General features: G+C 47.7%; 1 protein-coding gene across 1 annotated transcript in view; it reads left to right on the forward strand.

Annotated features, from left to right (window-relative positions):
- cpeb3 (cytoplasmic polyadenylation element binding protein 3) overlaps nt 1-20,893 on the forward strand; it is a 33,463-nt gene continuing 12,570 nt past the window's right edge. Inside the window, exons 1-5 of the mRNA XM_031579444.2 lie at nt 1-1,169; nt 6,684-6,768; nt 13,671-13,727; nt 17,755-17,778; nt 19,407-19,574. Coding sequence (XP_031435304.1) covers nt 141-1,169; nt 6,684-6,768; nt 13,671-13,727; nt 17,755-17,778; nt 19,407-19,574 — 1,363 coding nt within the window. The 5' untranslated portion in view covers nt 1-140. The remainder of the gene's footprint in view (nt 1,170-6,683; nt 6,769-13,670; nt 13,728-17,754; nt 17,779-19,406; nt 19,575-20,893) is intronic.

Consider the following 20,893-nt stretch of genomic DNA (forward strand, 5'->3'; position numbering starts at 1 on the left):
ATCGGCGTCCTCCAAGTTTGTCCTCTCTATAACGTTACATCTTTGGAGAAAGCTGGAGTCGGATATAGCAAAACCGCTGAATCTGTTCTTGCGGCAAGATACTGTAGCCTAAATGCGCTCACCCCGGCAATTTTTGCTAAATGGGTGATTACGGTTTCGCCCTGCAGTCTGCTTTCCCCAGATATACCAGTTGCAATAATAACATCCCGGCGTTTTCTCCGACCAAGCACTATAGCAGCACGACGAGTGTGGTTTATGATATCCTCAATAATAATTCGTCTTTGTTTTTCCCCGTTGCAGCTCAGCAAACCATGCAGGATGATTTACTGATGGACAAAAGCAAAACTCAGCCTCACCAGCAAGATCCAACAAACGTAGACCCTCCTTCTATCCCGACCCCCTCATTGGAAACCCCAACCTCGGAGGAGAGTCCGTCGAGTGTGACTAACCAAGCACCCTGCGCTCAAAACAACAAAGAGAAAGTACCGATGGAGTCGCCGATCCTGCCGGGGTTGAGCTTTCATCAGCCGCAGGAGACCGGTGGCACCTCCTTGTCCCCATCATTTGGTAGCACTTGGTCTACTGGAACCACGAACACCGTGGACGATAGTTATTTTCAAGGAATACCATCGGTTAATGGGACTATGCTTTTTCAAAATTTCCCACACCACGTTAACCCGGTTTACGGAGGAAATTTTTCACCACAGATTGGTTTGGCACAATCACCGCACCACCACCAACAACAGCAAGCACAGCAACAGCAGCAGCCCCAGCAGAGGAGGTCTCCTGTTAGTCCCAGCCAAGCCTCTTTCCCCCAGAGAAACGCATACAGTCACCAGACCGTCATGAACAGCAAGGCTTCGGCGTCCTCTGCGTCTTCGTCAGCATGGAATAACCACCAGAACGCACCTTGGAGCACAGGCTCCAATCCCTGGAGCGGGCTCCAGGCAGGCAGGGACCCACGGAGAGCGGTGGGAGTCGGTGTTGGGGTGGGGGTCGGTGTCGGGGTGCCGTCTACCCTCAATCCTATCTCCCCGATGAAAAAGCCCTATCCGAGCAACGTCATTGCACCTCCGAAATTTCCCAGACCTGGTCCCATGACCCCTAAGTCTTGGATGGAAGACAATGCCTTTAGGACAGACAACAGCAACAATATGCTACCTTTTCAGGTAAGCTACATTGTTTTATTACTGTGTAACTGAAGTATGTGTCGTTTGAGTTATTTCTGTATAGACTATGCTGAGAACAGTGTTCATTGACTTTAGAAATACCTTCAAAACGGTGTAGTGTAACTGTCGGTAGGTTAGTCTTAAGGATAAAGCAAATATGTTATGATGTCGCCACGTATTTATGACCGCAGCTATATGGACACCGATTTTGCGGTGTTCCTCCGACGGCTCTTGTAGAGCACATCAAATAACCTGTCTAACTCGTGCAGTCAACCAATGTAGTACAAGTTTTAATTTTTTAACGATTAGAAAATGTGATTCTGTAAAATCCTTTATTATTGGGAAAGCAAACTTCATGGGGTCTATGCGCATAGCTGCCTTTCGACCCCACAAACTGCTTGTAGCCTATCAGGGAGAACATTTTGTCTCAATTGATCTTGGATGCAGTATTTTCGACAAAATAACGATCGCAGGAAATGACCTTCAGACCTACAGAACTCTGCGAGTCTCCGAGGATTGATTGGCCAAAAATCAGTGGATTGTAGCCTCCCTGTCCATTTAAATTATGTGCTTCTACGATACAATTTTGTGTCTGTCTATAGGCTACTGCATTATACAGTCGAAACTGCGATGACATGACTGAGGCCTACCCTCTGTTTCAAGTCAATGCCATGTTGGCTATGCTTATTGAGAAATGCTCAGACATGAATACTATGGACCTTCTTTAAGCCTAATAGCCTTTATAGTAGCCTAGTGTAACGTTGCGTTTATACATCTTTTTCATTACATACATTTCTTCTCTTTGACTTTCGGTCGAGCTTCGGTGCCGTAAAAGACATTGAAATATGTCACCTCCCAGTATATTGGGCTACTGTACACCACCAAAGGGTTAATTTATTCCTCATCAGTATTCTGCCAGCTCATTCAGGCACGTTTAAAGGGAAAAGTATTTGCCTGCGATTGGCTCACTAAAGACGAGTAGGCGGTCCCTTACCATTCCCAGCTTATGTGATTGGTGTTTTTTTTAGACCGGTTGTCAATAATGAAAGGTTGTAAGGAAATGCTGTCAGTGTTAGGCTATATTGTATGCGTTTTATTTTATTTATTCATTTGAATACAACGCCATTTCGTTTCACCCCAACAGCAGTCTGGCACTATTTATTTTTTAAATAAACTTGATGCTTTATAGAGGTGAGCGTTAATAGGTATAGTGTATGTGTCATAAATAAGTGTTGCCATTGTTGTACTTGTAGAACGATTTTTGTTGATTCACAGGAGAATCTAGGCTTCATATGGGATCTTTAAGAAAATGAGACTATTGAATAATTTACAAATCTGTGAAATGATATGGCTGTTAACAAAATCAAGTAAACAGTATAATCATGTCTCATGGCTAGTGACTAAAAGTATGACAACCTCACTCAATGCATTGGGAATCCGGTTTGTGTATATTATCCATACACAGCCTGAATGTTCTCCCAAGGATGGACTGTGTGGCTAATGAAGTCTTATGGGACCGTTGTTGCCCACGGGCTCACACTAGAGTGGCATCTAGGGCCAGCACTGCAGCAGTGTTAAAACGATGAGTCATGCAGACTGTTGAGTAGCAGCGGCTTCTGTCCCTGTGCAGTTGATGCCAAACACATGCTAGTATGCTCACATTCAAGCCTGCCATCCTCAGGATTTGCCTAATATCTACCTGGCACAAGTGTGGATCATGGATGAAATGATTAATTGAAGGCATACAAGCAGAGCACGCACTGCTGAAGTTGATTTGCCAGACCAGTTACTAATGTGTCGGAAGTATTCTGGTCTGAATGGGCAGAATTCGCGGATGGTCAGGTGGCTCACTTTACAATGCACAGTAGTACTTCAGCAGAATTAGTCAGGGCTGTACTCAATGTTTCCAGATCGAGGCTGGGTTTACCACAGCTGTGCCCAGCGTTTTTTTTTTCTTTTCTTTTTTGTGAATAGAAGTATTACCAATAAAAACAAATAATAAAATCAGTACATTTTGGTATTCTGGGTGAAAACGTTGATTTTGTGGTAATGGCACTATAGCACTGTGGCCTTATTCCCCCGCAGGTTGCTGGTGGTGTGTGTTCAAACTAAAATAATAATTTGCAACTTTGTGCCAGTCGTCTTTCCTGACCTTCCTCTTGTGTACGGGTTGACAATGGAAGTCCACTGCATTCCCGAGGCAGCCGCTCAATCTCATCACAGGAGATCTGTCGCATAACGAAGTATACTAAGCCCCGGTGCGGCATTAACCAGATTAACGACAATTTTCCAGATGGTGCTTTTTTTATCTTTTGGGTACTTGCACAATCAAGCTATTTCCACATTCAAAGGGCTCACTCTGGAGTGATGTTGCCACGACCACAATGGCTGGGGCCTCATGGTAACATCTGAATTGCCCCCACGGTGTCCCCAGGCCAAGCTTAGTCTTGTTCATATACCATTCATACAAAGAGGGGGTTAGAAAATGAGAAGGGGGGGGGGGGCTTCAGGAATTAGTGTGAGCTCTTTTAAATATGCTCTTGTGAAAGTTTACAAGTATTATGTTAAACTGGGGAGGAAAAAAGAGGACAATGGAATGGAGAATGAAGCCAGGCTGAAGGACATGGCTGAGTTCTGACCAGGATCATGTTGTTGTGCAGAACCTCCTCCAACTCTCCCTCTGCTGATCGTTTTTTTTTTTTTTTCCCCCCCTCTGTTTTGCAAGCTGAGCTTGTTAAGCTGACACTTATCACCAAGGCACAATATCATGTGGGCCCCCTGCTGGGCCAGGGTCATTCTGTGCTTTGTCAGCAGAGGTTAAACCAGGTAAAGACGATGTTGTGTAGGAGAGGATTAAATGAGGAATGCCTCGACCCCTGACCTCTTTGGTGTGCTTATTCTGTTGGTGATTTGGACAATGTTTATTTTCCCCTCAGTATTTGGCTTATTCTGTGATTGTTGTCGTTTTTTTACTCCGATGGTATTTTGATGACATTAAAGTCGTGCCTGTGTGTGATGGCGCCCGGCTTGCGCTGGCCTTTTAGCAGGCAAGGGCTAGAATCCGAAGAATTTAAATTAGTGTGCCAAAGAGAAGCGAGGAGAGAAGAGTCGCATGGACATTCCAGGAGACATCTCCCATCCAGTTTACGCTCGCATTGGACTCCTTTAATTTCTCACCCTCATGTGGTATTTTGCGTAGAGTTTCACTGCTTGATTGTAGTCAAATGAAACCCAATGCTTAAGCTCCGATGGCAAGGTCAGGGATCTCGTATGCAAATCCTGGAGGTGTTTGCATACTCTATCTGTTTTTTTAGTTTTTTTTTAAAGCAAGGTGAAGTCTGGTGCTTTCCTTCCACTTCAGGCCCTACGGGGTGAAAGACTTTATCATAATGACTCCTCTTCCTTCCATTTGACTAGAGGCTGGATCGCCTCCATCATTCAGAAGTCATTGATACTCAGGATGCAGTTGAAAGCAACCTGGGGGGGGGGGGGGGGATGGCGTTGACTGGAGTTTTAGAAAAAGATTTGGACATATTCCAAAGAAGACCACTCAATGAAAGAACAGAGGTTTGAAGTGTGTTAGTGATAGCGGTTTGAGAACCGAGAACTCAGCATTTTAAATGTCCGTCATTTGTACAAAGTGGGCAGATTTTTATCTAGGCCCGGAGAGGGGAAATAACGCTTTTTGAATGCTCAGCCAGTTGTGTGACAATAGCGCTGGTGTGCAAACAATGTGCCTTCCTCTCGCCACTGGGCACAGGAGGCCTCTGCCAAGTCTATAGATCACATATTCACATGCTTTCCAACTCCTCCTCTCGGCCATCACCTCACTCGTTCGTTTGCTCTGTTGACGAGTAATTTCACAAATGTTTCCTTTGTGCATTCAAACTGCCGGGTGCAGACACTCTGTTGTTCCTTTGCTTAATAACAATTTCTCTCTCACTCTCATTCGCTCGCATGTGCTCACACACACACACACACACACACACTTCTACACACACACACACACACTTCTACACACACACACATACTTCTACACACACACACACACACACACTTGTACACACGTCTAGTAACAAAAGCAAACACCCATTCCCTGTTTTATTTAATTCACCAGTTCACTTGTTCAATAATCTTTCATTCATTCCTCCATTTCCTCGCTTCCCATTCACTTCATACATTCTAACTCATTCATTCACTCGCTCCACTCTGTCTTGTAGGTTTACCACACTTCTACATAACTCAAACCTGACCTAAGACTGGGCACACCATCAAAACTCACTTGTGAACAGATGTTTTCCTCAACTCTGTCCCTGTGAAATGAGAGTGATGTATAATCGAGGTAGAGTAAGACCCCTTTTACTGAGTACCGTTCGTATAATATTATATACCTATCCCGTCCCATTACTAATGCCAGCCTACTAAGACCTGCCACAGACTACTGACACTCAGTAAACACTGTTGGAGGTTCTAGATATTAAGGCACACATGAAATTGAATATGACGGATGGATCTTTCAACTTGGATGTTCTGAGGCCATACCCTGTAATGTTGGAAATTGGATGCAGGCGACCCTGCTGTGTTCAAAGGGTTTTGTGTTTGCACACATGGTAGTTTGCCTGTCCACTCCTGCAGGAACATGAAGTTGAATCCAGCAGGATGATTGGGAATGCAGTTCAAAGGGGCTGTGATGGAAAGGAAGTTTTAATTTAAAACATTTTTTAGTAGAACTATCATCTTTATACACATACAGTTATCACCTTGGAGCATGGCCTGTTGTGAGCCTGCAGCTCTCCTGCCATCATCAACCTTTTTTTGTTACGTTCCCTGTGAGTCTCCACTTCTATTGACAGACATGCTATCGCCCTGAAGTAATTCAAACTGATTTTTCCTGTTTAACAGCTTGATCCGGCGGGGTTGCTGTGAACTCTGTGGCCTGTTAACATCTCTCAGTGTGGTTAGATGGATCTTGAAGTGTGCTGTTGTGGTCACAAACACATTGTGGTTGATGCCTGACTGCCTTTATTGGAGCCCACAGCTGGTTTTAGTCATGGCAATGTGGTTGGCTCTCAAATGGTTAAACAGCTGAAGTCCTCTGTGTTTGAATATTTGAATTTGTGACCAACATTCCATTGTCATCTCACTCAGCAAGTTTACATGTGAGCAAAATCCCTTCCCCATATAGCTTCCTGTTAGGCTACCATAGTGCCTAGCTTTGACTATCATCTGAGCAAACTGGCTGTTTTGAATTCTTCTGAACATCTGAAGGGGTGCTTTTACAGAAACATCGTTTTGAGCAAACTGGCTATTTTGAATTCTTCTGAACATCTGAAAGGCTGCTTCTACAGAAACATAGCTTTGTATTTCGCATGACAGACCCAGAGTGTTGTCTGGGTGTAGTCTTGGGTGCCTGTGTCTACCTGTAAGCTATTGAACATGACATGATTGAACGTGACCCTGCCCGTCTAACTGTTCTAACCTCGTGACTGTTTCTCTTCTTGTTCTCCCCTTTAGGACCGGAATCGGCCCTTTGATCCATTTAACTTGCAAACTTTGGAGAATTCCTTAATGGATATGATAAGGACTGATCACGACAAAGGTAAACCACACCCAGTCGGTGGCCCACCAATGACTATCGCTGATATTATATGGAGGAATCATTTTGCAGGTTAGGAATATTCACACACCCTCGCTTATTTTTATTTTTTTTTGGCTTCATTAAAATTCTTGATTGATCTTTTTTTATTTATTTTTTCGTTTGCTCTATTTTGGCTTTTTGACAACAGTTATTTTATTTTTATTTCATTGATTTATTTTCGTTACTGCAGCCATAAATCATTGTGAATTAACCACTGGCCTTACCTGCAAAATTGTACATGTTGTAAGCTACATGTGTCAGTGTGGTGTTTGTAGCTCCTTGCTTCTCTGTCTTCTTCGCTGCAAACTTGACCTTTTGACCTCATGATGACCTTTCCTTTTCTTTTGCTTTTGTATCATCACTCTGCTGCACTGAATATGGGAAGAGGCTGCACTATACATGAATTAGTTTAAACATTATGTGTCTGCGGGAAAGCTTAACCGTCAGTATAGCCACGCAGATGAGTTCATGTGTTGTTGAGTGATGGTGTGTGTATGTCGTTTGCCATTATTTGGTTGTTGGTATAGATTTGTGTTGTGTGTGTGTGTGTGTGTGTGTGTGTGTATATATACCAACATCTGCACGCTGTAGATAGAGTCTCTAGTGTCTTCTGGTCGTGGTCAGGTTTCTGTCAGCCATGCAAAAGGGAGAGATTGAGGAAGAACCTGAAGAAGAACCTGAAGAAGCCTCTTCTGTTGAATCCCATTAGTTTTCTCACACTACTTCACTTTCAGATCAAACGATTCAGCGTATCTTTTCAACACTGCCCTCAGTGGCCGGACACAAACCCATAGGCAGAGAGAAAATAAATAAAAAACAGAGATCTCATTTCCACAAGTTGGAAAAGTCAGCTGCATTAAAAGCAACTTGCGTCTGATCTTCAAAATGCATTTGGTAAAACAAATAATCTATAATTAAAAAATCCAGTAATTCATTCATTCATGCAGATTAATCAGCTCTGTAAGAGAAAGAGAGAGAGAGTGTGTGTGTGTGTGTGTGTGTGTGTGTGTGTGTGTGTGTGTGTGTGTGTGTGTGTGTGTGTGTGTGTGTGTGTGTGTGTGTGTGTGTGTGTGTGTGTGTGTGTGTGTGTGTGTGTGTGTGTGACTTACTGTAAGAGTCTTCATTTAAAGCCGCTGTTTTTTTCTGAGTAGAGGAGTCTATGGTTAAAAAAAGAGAGAAAAAGGAAAATCTCCACCGGATCCAGTCATACCAGACCTCTCCTGTTAAGGCACAAGGGCTGTTTTAAGCTGCATCCCCTCCTACCGTAGGACAATGGAAGATAGAGAGTGAGAGTGAGAGTGAGAGTGAGAAAGATAAAGATAGAGAGAGAGAGTGTGTGTGTGTGTGTGTGTTTTGTTTGTGAGTGTATGTTTGTTTGTGTGTGTATGTGTGAGTGTGTGTATGTGTTCACTTGTTCGTGTGTGTGTGGGGTGGGTTGGAGTGGGGGTTTGCAGTGACTTAGAGGCCTGCAGGTTGGGCCTGTTGCTCTCTCATGCGTTGGCTCTGTTTTTCCTGTCCGGCGCTGGGTAGCCTCTGGGTTGTTTTGCCTAGAGGTCAGTGGGGTGAGTCCCCTCCCTCCCTCTGTGCTGACTGAAGGTGGACTCAGGGCGGACGGGGCAGATCCAAGAAGAGGAAATAGGAATCTGGTTGTAAATCAGCTGGCTGAGGCAGAGGTTGATCGAGAGCCAGATGTGTCCACATTCCAGCCCTGCGCTGTTTACTCCCTGATCCCTGTAAACACTGTGGGCTCCTGTCTGTGTTTGTGGTGTGTGGTGTGTGTGTGTGTGTGTGTGTTTTGTGGGGGTTATTATCTGCTACCATTCATGACTGGTAGTTTCACCTCTTTTTCTACGACACCCTGAGATGCTAGTCTGCAGATTTTTAGAGACCTGGTGTTTCCGGATACTTGTATACAGACAATGAGGCAGATGCTGATGCTCTAGTGAGGCCCTGTTTGCCGGAGAAATGTGTGGAAGAGCAGGAACCCCTCCTGAGGAGAGGAGAGGAGCATGTCTGAAACGTGAGCTTAGGCCGTTGGCATTTGGCATCTAATTGCCAAAGGTCAGACGAGTTTGCCATGCTCGTGTTCATATCTCTATTTTGTACTCCAGTGAGCAGTGAGTTGGTGTTGGGGGGATGGGGATGGATGAGTGATGGCTGGACGAGCACAGGCAGGTAGGCTGTGGGGTAGCAGGGTCACCTCACCATGAAGGAGGCCTCAAGCCTGGCTAGGATGAGGACTCTACTGGGGTGTGTGTGTGTGTGTGTGTGTGTGTGTGTGTGTGTGTGTGTGTGTGTGTGTGTGTGTGTGTGAGTGTGAGAGAGAGAGACCCCTCTTCTGACAGCCTTCTGAACGCTCATTAATCCGATTGGACTGGAATGCGTGGGGGAATTAACACTCTTGTTTTGAAGGGGTCGACATGCAGGACTGGGTGGAAGGGCCTACCCTGAACAAATGCTGCCTTTTTAACTACCACCCCCCTTCCCCACACATCCACTACCACACACTGCAGCAGCTCATGGATTGCCCCAAAGAGGGGTCAGCTCCACTCACGTGGACAGAGTTAGGCCTCTGGAAGCCCACTGTTTGCTACACACACACATACACACACACACAGATTCGTGCACAGACGCAGACGTGTATGTGAGCACAATAGCTGCTAGTGTTAATGTGTTGATACGTATGCATGTTCTCTCACACTCGTGCACGTAAACAAATCTGTTTTCCACTCCAGCTGGCCGCGTGACTGCTGCGCCAGTTACACACTGCTAATGCCTGCTTTATCTGCTCAACGTGGAGCTTTTAAAAAGCATAAGGCTTGACATATTTTCCTCCCCCTCTTTGATTGAAACTCTGTGCTGCCCAGTGTTGCAGTACCCAATTAGTGGTGACAAATGATGTGTGTGGATTTACATGAGGTTGGGGAGGGGGGGAGTGGGTGTTAGGTGGGGGGGTGCACCGTGACAAAACCCTACTGTTAGCGGAGTGCGGGGAGGCAGGTCGGCGGGAGGGAGGGGGTGCACGCGGTTGCAGGACGCCAGCTCTGTTTGTTTGGTTTTCTCTGTGCCACGTCTGGCCAGGTCAGTGCAGCAACCCTTGAAAAAGAGGGGAAAGTCACCCCTGCAGAGGAAACCTCATCCTCCTCCTCCTCCACCTCCACCTCCTCCTCCACCACCACTCGGGCTCCTGCTGCCATCAGAAACTTCAAACGGCTCAGACAGGAGAGGACGGGAAGAGCCAGGGCCAGACGAGAGGAGAGGATGCTGTCTGTCAGAGCAGACTTGGCCCGCTGCATGCTGGGAGGTGACCCTCTGGTCCCAGACTGTAGAGTCTGACACACATGAAGGGGCCAGCCATGGCTGACTGACATGTAGGATCAAGGCAGGCACATTCCCTCGGGACCCTCTGTGGGCAGTGGACACAATGATGTCTTTTTTTAAATGGTAGTTGTCAGCAAGTGAAGCTATAAGTTGGATGCTGAACTGAAGGAAACACAATTTTATCGAAGTAAAAATGGATTGTTTTAATTTCAATCATACTTCAGACTTAGATTTCATCCTTGACATAAACATGTTCTGAACTGCACAACATACTAAGTGCACCGACCATGGCTGGAAATGTCTGGATAAAACTTTGACCCTTTTGTTCGTACATGTCAACGGGTCACTATCAACTGGCTTCCCCTTATCTTTAACAGGAAGTGAGCTCGTATTTTTCTCAAGAGGCCATAAGCCTCCCCCTTGAAGTCCAGAGAGTGGAAACAACAGAGCATGATTCTGCATTTGTTCTCTCATGTCACAGTTGGAGTGTTAATGTGACCGCAGTCCCCCCCCCCCACCCAGTCTTGACATTATCGTTTTGCCTCCAGGAGTAGCGTGTCCACACACCCCCCCCCCCCCCACCCCCACCTGGGCGCATTCGCTTACTCTCTCCCATGGGGCCTTTTTCCTGCCTGAGGCCATTTACGGGAGGCCCTAGCGAGCAGAGCACTGAGACGTGGTTTTGGCCAAGTCCAGGAGAGCTCCAGGTGTGAAGCCACTCCCTGTGCCTGCGCTCGCGGCTCTGTTAACCCTTCGCGGTCACCCCCTGGTAGAGAAGCCGTTCGGAAACTCTGGGCTAGTCTCTCTTTTTACCGTCACTCGTTGGAGCACCGGATCAGTTTTAGTGAGGTGATGAAGGTGACGAAGGTGACGAAAGCAGCCTTCACTGCCAGTTCCACTTGTGGTCGCAGGCTGTGGGGTTATCTTTCTGATTGTGGTGGTGGTTTAGCAAGAAACCGCCAAACCGTCAGACACCGAGAGTGGATTAATGTCTGTTAACTGATTTACATATTGCGTTACCTGTCATGGGTAGCTCTTGAAACATAAGACTTCACATGTTGGTGTGCTAGTGGAACAGATACGCTCATTATTGTGGTGTTGGCTTCAGCCTGCTGACCTCTTCTCTACAGCTGTGAAAACAAACACACACTCACACACACACACACACACTCACACATACACACACACTCCGGCATCAGCATGAGCAGTGGCCATGTGTCGCCCATGCTGTGGCCCCCTGAGGGAAAGCGGGGAAACTGAGACTGAGAATAGCCAGCCCTGTCTGTGAGGAAATGTCACTTGCACAGCGCTTTGTTGCCATGTCAGTGCAGCCATATGGCCAGAGATATTTCTGTCTTTGTGTGTGTGTGAGAGTGTGCGTGTGTGTGTGTGTGTCTGTGTGTGTCTGTGAGTGTGTGCGAGAGTGTGCGAGAGTGTGTGTATTAAACATAGGAAAGGAAAGAGATTTGTGTGTGAAAGGTTAAGGGTGTGTTGCTCTGTTTTTTTTTTTTTTTAATCTTAAGGATGAGCGGTGATCCCGGCCTCTGAACCGACAGGCTCAGCTTTGGCACTGACTTCCAGTGTTACAAAGGAACATTGAGTTTTGGCGCCCGGCCAAATTTCTCACAATGACTCACACATCTCGAACAAGCAAGCAAGCCACCCTGCTGAAGGTTCGTTCTGGAAGCTTCCATGAAGGTTTTGGCAGTCTGTCTGCGGCGAATCTGAAGACACAAGACTTTTGAGTCTCGTCTTCTGACTAAAGGGGCCTGTGAAAGATCTGATGCACCCTAAATTTTTATCGATCTGCCATTCAGATTTATTCAGTGGATATCAAGTGCGTTTATCTTCAGACAAATGCTCAGATGATGGCCTGTTGAATGCATGCGTTTCAGACGGCTGCAGGTGAATGAGTAAGGACTTCTGGGAACTGATCCTCTATGCGAGAGTTGTGTGGCGTTTCCTACAAGAACAGACTGATGAAATCGGGTGTGTCCTTGATCCCTGCCACAGAGCTATCTGAGTGTGGCAATACCTCTGCTGTGTGTGTGTGTGTGTGTGTGTGTGTGTGTGTGTGTGTGTGGTGTGTGTGTGTGTGTGTGTGTGTTGCCTCTCACATAGTTATGAACACATGCTGTGTCTTATTGCTGTGGTGTACATGAACAGTATGCTTCACTGAGAGATGCTCATCAGCATGTTAAAGAGCCATTAGTTTGTTGAGGCCATGCTGTGGAATGGATGTAAAAGCTCTTTAAAAGATCTCTGGCTCAGCCCTCTCTCTCAGTAGCGCTGCTAGAATTGCCACCCTTCTCATAAACCCTCGGCCTCCATTGCCCAGGCCTTACCCTCGTTTAAATGCACAGGGCATTCCTGCCGTGGCTTGGCATGGGGCAGGGTTGTGTGTGTGTGTGTGTGTCTGTGTGTGTGTGTGTCTGTGTCTGTGTCTGTGTCTGTGTCTGTGTCTGTGTCTGTGTCTGTGTGTGTGTTTGAAAGGGAACTGTTAGGGTGTGTGACTGCTGTAGGCAGTCATTGTGTGTGTGTGTGTGTGTGTGTTTGCCAGCAAGCGGGTTGGACGGCTACGATCTGTTGACACGCTGTTTCACATGCACGCCCAACACTGAACTAGCCAAACAGTCAAATAGGCAGCAGCCTTTGTTCACAGTGTGAACCTAACTGACAGTTTTCAGTAAGTTTCGTGTGTGTGTGTGTGTGTGTGTGTGTGTGTGTGTGAGTGTGGTAGGCTCAGATTAAAATAGCACATCCACCTGTCCTAGTGTGTGCTGCAATTCAGAATTCACTGACACACCCAGTCTGCAAACCCACGCACGTTAGAACATCTTTAGGTTGACTTTGCATAAATACAGCGTGTGTGTGTGTGTGTGTGTGTGTGTGTGTGTGTGTGTGTGTGTGTGTGTGTGTGTGTGTGTGTGTGTGTGTGTGTGTGTGTGTGTGTGTGTGTGTGTGTGTGTGTGAGCAAGAGCTGCTCATCAGCATGTTAAAGAGGCCCATTCGCAGGGCCCGGTGTGGGGGTGATCAGTGTGTCTCGAGCGGCACACTCTCCGCGGGCCGAGGCCAGCCGAGCGCTCCCACACTGCCGAGTTCTCCACATTTTTCTGTCCATTGTACGAGCCGACGAGCTGAGCCGCGCTCCGCCAGGGCAGGGGGCTGGGCTGCGCTCAACACGGGCGTGTTGGTGAAACAAATAGATGGATGAGAGGGCGGATGAATGTGAATTGTGCTTATTACCACAGCGCAAGCCAAATAGAAACGCGCGCACACTCGACACACAAACAAAAACCCACACTCCTCTCTGTTTGTCTGCATCCGAAGCAATTTAGCTGTCAGTCTAAACCAGTGTAGGTGTAATGTACAACAGACCACTAAAAACAATAAGGAAACACTGGTTGCAGTTAAAGGGAGAGCCGGAGGAAAAAAAATAGGTGAGGTAATGTGTGGTGCATGTTTTAATGCCGTTTCCTCCGAGGACTTTGCGTTTAACATGTTTGTTTGTTTGTTTTTTTTGTTTGTGCTTTCTCTAACAGGACGCATGGGTTTGAATTTTCCGCACCCAGCAGCTGACCACATCATGCCTCTGAACAGTGAGTGCAGCTTTTCATTCTAATCATGTTTTCCCCCACTCTCAATGTATTGATTCCTCTGCCTTTGTGTCTTTAACTTATCACAGTAGAGTGCAGGATGTGGGGGGGGGGGGGGGGGGGAGTAGGCCATCCTCTCTGTCCTTGCTGTCTTATTTGATTCATCCCACACTCTGGGTAGCGTGTTTGAACAGATACGTGATACGTGAAGTTGGTCTTCAGTGACGGCAGGCGCTCCGTGTCATGTTGGCCCGGTAGTGATGTGTGTGTTGAGCTCCTTGAGAGCTATTTGTATCATGTTTATAGGGCTGCCCTCACCGACACGCATGGGTCACCCTATACTGGCCACCCTATACGCTGTGCCCATCCCTAGCCCCTGCCCCTGCCCCCCCCTACTCTTATGACGGCCCCTACACACCAAAAGGCGTGCACACACACACACACACACACACACACTTCAGATCAGGGACTCCAGGACAGTTGCCCCTCATGCCTGAGGGTGAGAAGGCCAGAGGTATAAATAGCAGACCTGTAAAACTATACACACATGCTGTCCTCACGGGCAGGTGGCAAATGGAGCAGGTTCTAGAAGGGGAGGAGGAGGAGGAGGGGATGAGGTAGTCAACTTGTCATACAAGGGACACCCATGAGCAGGCTGTAGAAAGGGCCTGTGCCAGAAAAACCCCATGCTGGCTGGAGCTGTGGGCTCGTGAACCTCCTTCCTAAAGTCCTCTATGCCAGGGACCAGGGAGGGAGCTGTGGGCTCTTGAACCTCCCTCCTAAAGTCCTCTATGCCAGGCACCAGGTAGGGAGCGAGTGGCTGTGTTAGGTTCCTTGGTGGAGCGTCTGTCTCCCCAAGATCACAGGTTTGAGCCCCGCGCAGCAGCGGCGGTCTGCTTGCCTAACGCAGGCGGCGCCGAGCTCCGGGACGTGTTGAGTGGGGGTTGGAGGGGGAGGAGGCAGGCCTGTTGGCCAGGGGCTGGTGACATCACCGGGAGGAAGCGGTGTGAGGATCCAGGCCGGAGGAGCGCAGTTAGGGAGCAAATAAACAGCAGGGCCACTTAACGAGCACAATCTCTCTCCCTCTCTCTCTCTCGCTCTCTCTCTCTCGCTCTCTCTCTCTCCTGCACTCCGCCTTCTTCCGAGCCTCCGACAGGATGCTCTGTCTGGTATGTAATGAATGGAGGCGAGCTGGAGATCCTCCCCCCCCCCCCCACCTCCTCTCCTCTCGACCGCGGCTGCGGTTTGGCCCCGGTCTCTGTGCCTCGTTAAATCTCCTGACGAAAAAAGGAGGGCCCCTGTGGTCGCTGTTCTTTTTATTTATTTTTTTCTCAAACATTAACAAATCCACAACAGGGCAGGCCTCTCACTTTTCCTCTCCCTTCTCTCCCCTTTTATTTTTGTGTTTTATTTTTTGCTTTTTGTCTGGGAGTTAGAAGTTAGTGACTTGAAAAGATTCCCTACCAGGGTTTAATTTCCCCGTGGTGCGGAGAAGAAGCTGTTGCTGTAACAGACTGAAATGTGCTGTGGCTTGTTGAGTCCCCAATAGCGCAGATTACAATCTAACACCCGGTCAGGCCCGGGGGCAAAATGGAGAGAGAGAGAGAGGGAGGGAGAGAGAGAGAGAGACCCACCCTACCAAACTCCCCTCAGCAGCATCTCCCTCTGGTTTCCCTTTAGGCTCTCGTCAACTTTGAAAGAAGTTTCTTTCTTTCTTTTTCTTTCTTTTCTCTCTCTCTCTCTCTCTCTCCTGTCCCTCTTCCTCTTCCCTTCCTAGACTGCTCTCTCTGTAAGAACTGCTGAGGGGCTGAAGGCCGTCACGGCAGCAGCAGCAGCAGCCGCCGCAGACTTTAATGAAAACTGAGGAACTGAGATCATTAGGCCCCCCACAAAGACAATATTTCCCCTCTGACACTCAATGTCACCCCTGTTGGTTTACTTCATTGGTTTTCGTTCTGTGTTGATGACGCTTCTTTGTTAGAGGGCGTTTGGAGCACCAGTGAGTCCATTTGTTCCCCCCTATCCAACTGTTTCTCTCTCACTCACTCATTCACTCACTCACTCACTCACTCCCCCTTTCTCTCTCTATCTCTTTCATTCCGAGACCAGTTTTTCTAGACGTATTCCTCCTTTCCCTGGTAGAGGAGACACACACATTTACACACTCACACACACACACACACACACACACACACACACACACACACACACTCAGCTGAAGAAACAACAGCTAGTGCGGCATGACTTGTGACCCAGAGCAGCAGTAGCTGGTTGTTTTCTAAAAGTATTCCACTTATCCCTGTTAGAGGACACACACACACACACACACACACACACACACACACACACACTCAGCTGAAGAAACAGCAGCTAGTGTGGCATGCCTTGTGACCCCGAGCAGCAGTGGCTGGTTGCTGGGCCACGCAGGGCGGAGGGGAATGTGGGTGAAGGGCCCTTCAGACTGTGGGAGCAGCACGTGTGGCCCCCAGGGCCTCTGGAGCGTCTGCGTCTGGTTTGCTCTGCACCACAGGCAGATCTGTGTGTGTGTGTGTGTGTGTGTGTGTGTGTGTGTGTGTGTGCGCACCACAGGCAGATCTGTGTGTGTGTGTGTGTGTGTGTGTGTGTGTGTGTGTGTGTGTGTGTGCGCACCACAGGCAGGTGTGTGTGTGTGTGTGTGTGTGTGTGTGTGTGTGTGTGTGTGTGTGTGTGTGTGTGTGTGTGTGTGTGTGTGTGTGTGTGTGTGTGTGCGCGCGTACCACAGGTGTGTGTGTGTGTGTGTGTGTGTGTGTGTGTGTGTGTGTGTGTGTGTGTGTGTGTGCGTGTGCGCACCACAGGCAGATCTGTGTGTGTGTGTGTGTGTGTGTGTGTGTGTGTGTGTGTGCGCGCACCACAGGCAGATCTGTGTGTGTGTGTGTGTGTGTGTGTGTGTGTGTGTGTGTGTGTGCGCGCGCGTACCACAGGCAGATCTGTGTGTGTGTGTGTGTGTGTGTGTGTGTGTGTGTGTGTGTGTGTGTGTGTGTGTGTGTGTGTGTGTGTGTGTGTGTGTGTGTGCGCGCGCCAGCCACAGGCAGATCTGTGTGTGTCTGGTTTGCTCTGCACCACAGGCAGATCTGTCTCTCTGTTGACTCGCCCCGTCAGTCTTTCGTCAGGGAAGACAGTCCTGTGAAGTGGTGTCTCAAAGTGTAAGAAGGGGCACAACAGAAATGGCTGAGCTCAGATCAGTGTGTGTGTGTGTGTGGTGAGTGTGACTGCCGGCTTATCTGGCACCACCTTACCTTTGGCCCAATTGCCACATGCACACGGAGCGGAATGCGCCGAAGCAAGCGCAATGCGCAGGGATCCGCAGTCACGGTTCTAGACGTGCTAGAACTCGGGGGCTGAAGCCAGCCTGACGGCATGCCTCACTGCCACTTGTCTGTTTCTGCCCACCTGTATCCACCCGATCACACGATGACGAAGCCAGTCCTCCTCCTTGGAAGTGCCCTGCCCATGTGAAGAAAGATTATTGCCTGATTGCACTTGGCTTTCTGTGAGGAGGCGTGCGTGCGCGCGCGCGTGTGTGTGTGTGTGTGTGTGTGTGTGTGTGTGTGTGTGTGTGTGTGTGTGTGTGTGTGTGTGTGTGTGTGTGTGTGTGTGTGTGTGTGTGTGTGTGTGTGTGTGTGTGTGTGTGTGTGTGTGTGTGTGTGACCCAAATTGCTGACCTCAGGCCTGTTTCAGTCAGAAGAAGGATAGCCACTAACACTGGCCCTGTTACCCATGAGTGTGTGTGTGTGTGTGTGGATAGCCACTAACACTAGCCCTGTTACCCATGACGAAGTTTGCCTGTCTGTGGTTTCACTGTTGCCTTGGTGATCTTTTTTATTCTGGTTGTCTGCCCACAAAACCCATATCTCTATCTCTCTCTTTCTCTCTCCCAATACCCCCATTCCAAATTCCTCTCCCTCTTCCACTCTCTAAACCTCTCTTCATCTCTCTCTCTCTCTCTCTCTCTCTCTCTCCCACCCCTTTCCTCCACCATGTTCACAAGCAGCCAGGAGCTATGGCCGCAGAAGAGGTAACCTTGTCGCCTTTCCTCCGTGTTGTTGTGCTTGCTGAGTGGGATGGGCGGGGCTTGTGGCTTGTGGGTGTGTCGCCAGAGCCTGTGATCAGCACCTAGTCTGCTTCTTCTACTTCACGATTGGATGAAATTGAATAATTTCATGCTCCTTTTATTTTTTTTAAGATCATTTGATGAGGTGGATGATTTTAAGTCTCCGTTATCTGAGTAACTGTATGCTCTTAAAACACTGCTAAACACTTAGCACGACTTAATATTAGCTTTAGTTCCTCTTGCATCTCATTGGGATTTGCTGTGTTTCAATTTCACTTATATTTCCGTCTTCATGTTGGGTCTTGTGTTGTTAAGGCCAACAATGACAACAACTAAAACACCTTAAATGACATTCCTAGCCATATCTTCTTTTACTAGCAAATGTCCTCACCCTTGCTAGGCCACTGAAGCAGTGTTGTGTGAGCATGAGGCCCATCAGATGTGACTTTATTATTTAACATTTAATTTCTTAACAGGTATTGTCGACTTTGTTTTAAAACGGTTTTTTTTTGCACTGAATTTTTAACTAATGCTGCGGATGTTTTAAATAGAAAGGCCCGTGCAGCCGGAACATTCTCCCTTCTTCTGAGACGGCCAGAGAACTGAGAATGTCGACGGGTCAGGCGGGCCGCTGTTGAGCTGTGCCGTGTTCACGTAACCTCTCTAAGGCACACGGACGCAGACCAGTCCTCAGACCAAAAAAGGTCGTAGCAAACATAACGGCAGTCAGTAATTTAGCAGAACATCAATTGAGGTTTTCACCATTCAAGGCTAATCATATTTCAGCATGCATTTGGAGACGCATGTGGCCTTGGAGTGGGATTTGGTTACAGTACAATAATAATAGGCTAGGCTTCCTCTGGCTTTATTGTAATGGTGGTTTTCATTAAGGTCTCATTCCCTGGCCATTTTTGTAGGCATTTTTTCATTAGAGGCAGCAGGCTAAAGGCCCTGGAGTTATTTTCATCTGGTGAACTTTGACCAGTGTTAAATATGTGGACGTATAAGAAAGGCAGAAATGCCCCGGCCAAAAATGGTGAAAATGAGCGCTCCTCGCACCTAAACAAGCAGTAATCTCATTTCCGCCGCACGCCCGAGACAACTTCAAATCTGACCTCTTGGAAGATGCATACAGATATGGATGATTGGAGCATGCTATTCGCTCATATCATACATTTATTGAACTTACACACATTGATCGAAATAAACAAACTATAACTATACAAATTAAAAACCATATCAATCAAATGGAACCGCGATCTGAAGTTGAAATCTATCGGTGGATGCATTTGTTTTGATTTGCATGTCTTAGAAAAACAGTCAGTATACTCAGTATCAGATTCCCAGGTCTTGTTGAACTGTCACTCTCACGCTGAACCAATGCCACATGTTGCTCAACCCATTGTTGTCACGCTCACCGCCAAACTTGCTTAAGGCAAAAACTGTTGTATGTCAGGATATGCATTAATAATTCATACCTCTTCACTCTGTCCCCCCCCTTCACTCAATCTCTCTTTTTCTCCCTCCCTTTCTATTTTTGTCTCTGTCTATCCCTGTACCTCTTCACCTCCCACCGTCTTCCCACGATGCAGGTCGTTCCTCACTGTTTCCTTTTGAAGATGGCTTCCTTGACGACGGCCACGGCGACCCTTCCCTGACGCCAGGGATGAGCTCTCCGACGCGTTGCCAGAACGGAGAGAGGATGGAGCGATACTCCAGGAAGGTGTTTGTCGGAGGGTTGCCCCCCGACATCGATGAAGGTATGTCTCATTTCACGTGTGGAAAAGGCATTATTCACACACACACACACACACACACACACACACACAACGGCCCCCATTTTATCTCCTCTGTCCTCACAGGCATTCTGTCCGTGCAGCCGACTGTGGTCTTAGTTGTTTTCACAGCTTCTATGCCTGTTTGTTTTTTCTAAGCTAAATTTGGAAAGGAGTAAGAATTTTCACAGATGGCACGGTTTATTTTCTGTGTACAGCTGTTTGCCACTAAATGATAATTCACACGCAGCACATCTGGGAAAATACCACCAACACCAATACCACCTAACAATCTCAGGTCTTCACACACACACACACACACACACACACACACACACACACACACACACACACACACACACACACACACACACACACACACACAGAGGGAGACCAAAGGGAACAAACACACACCTATCGCTCAGATCATTTCACTCCCCTCTCTGTCCGTGCGTGACCCCTCACAGTGCCCCCTGTAGGGTGGCCGAGGGGTTGCGTTACATGGGCTGTTTGGCCAGCCAGGCCTGAGACTGTGGTTGGCCCTGGAGCCTGAAAGGAGAGGCAGCCTCCAGCTGGGCCCATCTCATGATCCCGCAAGGCCCATCTCCCCTCTCCCCTGGCCCTTTGGCCTCACGAGGCTGATTGGCTCACAGCGTGGGTGGAAAGTGCGAGCCCATTGGCTGCCTGGGTGGGTCCATCGGGCGGCCTTGCGAGCCCATTGGCTGACTGGGTGGGAGCCTGTTGGCTTCCCTCATGGGTCTGATAATCGGTAATGTGTCTGTGTGTGTCTGTGTGTGTCTGTGTGTGTCTGTGTGTCTGTGTGTGTGTAAGAGAGAGAGAGAGAGCTTTTCTTACTGGATGTGTGCTGTTGACAGTGATCAGGCAGGAGGGGGGTTGTTGTGAGTGGCAGCAGGGCTGCAGCTGTGGTGGCGGGGAGCAGAAGGAGAGTGTTTGTTTCTAGGCAGATGTGACAGCACCTCCCCTTGGTGTGAACACTGCCACAGGGAGAGACCAGGCTGCTCTGGGGATCCACACACACACACACACACACACACACACATACATATATATCTATATATATATATATATATATATATATATATAGTAGTGCTGTCAAACGATTAAAATATTTAATCGCGATTAATCGCATTTTTGTCATAGTTAACTCAAAATTAATCGCGATTAATCGCAAATTTGTATCTATTCTAAATGTCCCTTCGTTTATTCATTTTTTCCATCATTTTATTTTTATTTTAATGCCCTTATCAACATGGAAAAGTGGATTGGCTGCTTTAAGCAAATGT

The sequence above is a fragment of the Clupea harengus genome, chromosome 13 (genome assembly GCF_900700415.2).
Source record: "Clupea harengus chromosome 13, Ch_v2.0.2, whole genome shotgun sequence".
Lineage (NCBI taxonomy): Eukaryota > Metazoa > Chordata > Actinopteri > Clupeiformes > Clupeidae > Clupea > Clupea harengus.